The sequence below is a fragment of the Borostomias antarcticus genome, assembly GCF_949987555.1.
Source record: "Borostomias antarcticus genome assembly, chromosome: 15".
NCBI classification, from domain to species: Eukaryota; Metazoa; Chordata; class Actinopteri; order Stomiiformes; family Stomiidae; genus Borostomias; species Borostomias antarcticus.
In genome coordinates, this window is record NC_140248.1 from 20,100,791 (window position 1) to 20,103,290 (window position 2,500).

The 2,500-nt window shown below is 57.2% G+C and overlaps 1 protein-coding gene across 1 annotated transcript in view; it reads right to left on the reverse strand.

The window, feature by feature from the left end:
- LOC311318923 (roundabout homolog 2-like) overlaps positions 1–2,500 on the reverse strand; it is a gene marked incomplete at both ends in the record, with an annotated part of 120,489 nt that overhangs the window by 22,572 nt on the left and 95,417 nt on the right. The window contains one exon of the mRNA XM_084450357.1: positions 2,031–2,262. Within this exon, the coding sequence (XP_084306483.1) occupies positions 2,031–2,262 (232 nt within the window). The remainder of the gene's footprint in view (positions 1–2,030; positions 2,263–2,500) is intronic.

Below are 2,500 nucleotides of genomic sequence, written 5' to 3' on the forward strand. Positions count from 1 at the left end.
GGAGAGAAAAGAGTAGAGTAGAGAAGATAGAAGAGGAGAGAAAAGAGGAGAGAAGGTAGGAGAGGAGAGAAAAGAGGAGAGAAGGTAGGAGAGGAGAGAAGTGAGGAGAGAAGGTAGGAGAGGAGAGAAGTGAGGAGAGAAGATAGGAGAGGAGAGAAAAGAGGAGAGAAGGTAGGAGAGGAGAGAAGTGAGGAGAGAAGGTAGGAGAGGAGAGAAGTGAGGAGAGAAGGTAGGAGAGGAGAGGAGAGATGGTAGGAGAGGAGAGAAGTGAGGAGAGAAGGTAGGAGAGGAGAGGAGAGAAGGTAGGAGAGGAGAGAAGTGAGGAGAGAAGGTAGGAGAGGAGAGAAGAGAGGAGAGAAGTGAGGAGAGGAGACCAGATAAGAGCAGAGCAGTGGACAGTTGCGATGAAGAGTGTCGGATCTGAGCCCAGTCGCTGACACCTCCTCCACATAAATGGATCACCCCCATCACATCCGGTCACACGCTGGCACCCACCAGCGCCAGCGCAGCACATTATGCATATCTGAGCTGAAAGAAAGCACTCCGTCCCCATGTACAGTAATGAAGGAGATGCTAATAAGGCCATTAGCTCCGTGATGTAACGCTGGCAGAGATGGGAGCCGGGGCGCGGAGAGCGGCACGCCAGGCATCAAAAGCCGGCGGCGTTTAGACCGACGGCGCCACGCCGCCCCCCCTGCACGGCCCCGTCCGTCGCTTCCGCGGACGGACTCGAGCCGGAGCGCACCTGAAGTCCGGCGGCGCGGCTCCAGGGCTGACCGGCGCGTCGCCCGATGGCGCCTCCACTGGGCGGACTTCACCGCGGTCTCAGATGCTTCTTCCTCCTGCGAGCGTTTGTTTTTTTGGGGGGGGGGCCGGGGGCGACCCGATAGCCGAACAGCAAAGCTCTGTGGAAGAACCGCGTGTCAAATAGCGGCTGGAGTCCAGTCCTGTGAAACGCGTCTCGCCAGGTGGGGCGCTGCTTGCCAAACGGTGCCGTTTACCCGGCTGGGCCCCTCCCCCCCGCGCCACCTGTGCCGTCGTGGCCCCTGGAGCTCCAGATGGCCCCTGGCTCCGGAGGAGGCCCGGAGGTACAGGGACGAACTGAGCATGCCCGAGGCAGGGTGTCCGCTTGGAGGGCGGCCAGCGTGGGCCTAATTGTGTTAATGGACCGGAGCGTTATAAAGCAGGCTGGAAACAGAGCGAGCCCCGATGAATCACGCCGCTCACACAGGGGCTGTTATCCTAACCTGAGCACAGCCCAGACCTGCCCACAAATCTCTGACCGACGGGAAACCTATGATTTACTACGGGCCGGGGGGGCCGTACGCGCGAGCACTGCATCAAATTAGGACTCCGCCCAAGAGAGATGGTGGGAGTAAGAAAGAGAGAGAGAGAGAGAGAGAGGGAGAGAGAGAGAGACTGAAATGGAGAAAAACAGAGGGGAAAAAGATAAAGACAGAGGGAGACAGGGAGAGAGAGAGAGAGGGGGAGAGAGAGAGAGAGAGAGAGAGAGAGAGAGAGAGGAGAGAGAGAGAGAGAGAGAGAGGAGAGGAGAGAGAGAGAGGAGAGAGAGAGAGGAGAGGGGGAGAGAGAGAGAGAGAGAGAGAGACGAGAGAGGAGAGAGAGAGAGAGAGAGAGGGGAGAGAGAGCTAAACCTATGTCATATTGTCCCAGTAGGAGTGTGCTGTTGTGACAGTGACATGGCAGAGTATGACAGCTGGGTGGAGCAGGCAGGGAGAGCAGACGGGGGGGGGGGGGGCTGGTGTCAGAGGAGACAGCCTCCACCCCTCCGTCGAAACCCACAGTGTCACGGCCCCCCGCGCCGAGGGGGTTCGGACACGGGGGACACACTGCTGCTGCAGAACGCGGTGTGTGTGTGTGTGTGTGTGTATGTGCAGTTAATATGCCTGCTTGCCTCAGGTTCCTAACACAGCCATCACCTGCGGTGACAAGCCAGCAGCTGTGATGTCATCATCGCTGGCCAACTCGGGTCTCTTTTTAGTGCTTCAGTGTTACCGGCTGTCCTTTACCTTCCTCCATGGTGCGTGATGTCATCGATTCGCTGTCCGCCCCCTGGAACTCGTTGAAGTAGGGGCGGACCTTGATCTCGTAGACGACGCCCTTCTTCAGGCCAGACAGAGCCACGTCCCTCTCGGAGGGGACCTTCAGATCCTGCACCTGCCAGGCCCCCGGCGAGGGCAGCCCTGACGTCTGCCTGTACAAAACACGGTAGCCCTGGATGAACTGAGACGGCTTCTCAACCTGAGAGAGAAAAGGAGAGAGAGAGAGAGAGAGAGAGAGAGAGAGAGAACAAGTGCAAGAAAGAGATATCAAAAAGGACACCATACGGAGAAATGGGTACAAGTCATACCACCAGTTACTTCGCCTTCAATTACATGTCAACTACACTAACGGCAAAACAGAGAGTGGGTGCTATTTGACCCTGGATTAAAACCAGCATGCTATCCTTCTTTTGGGCAAACAAACCCCGTTACTATGG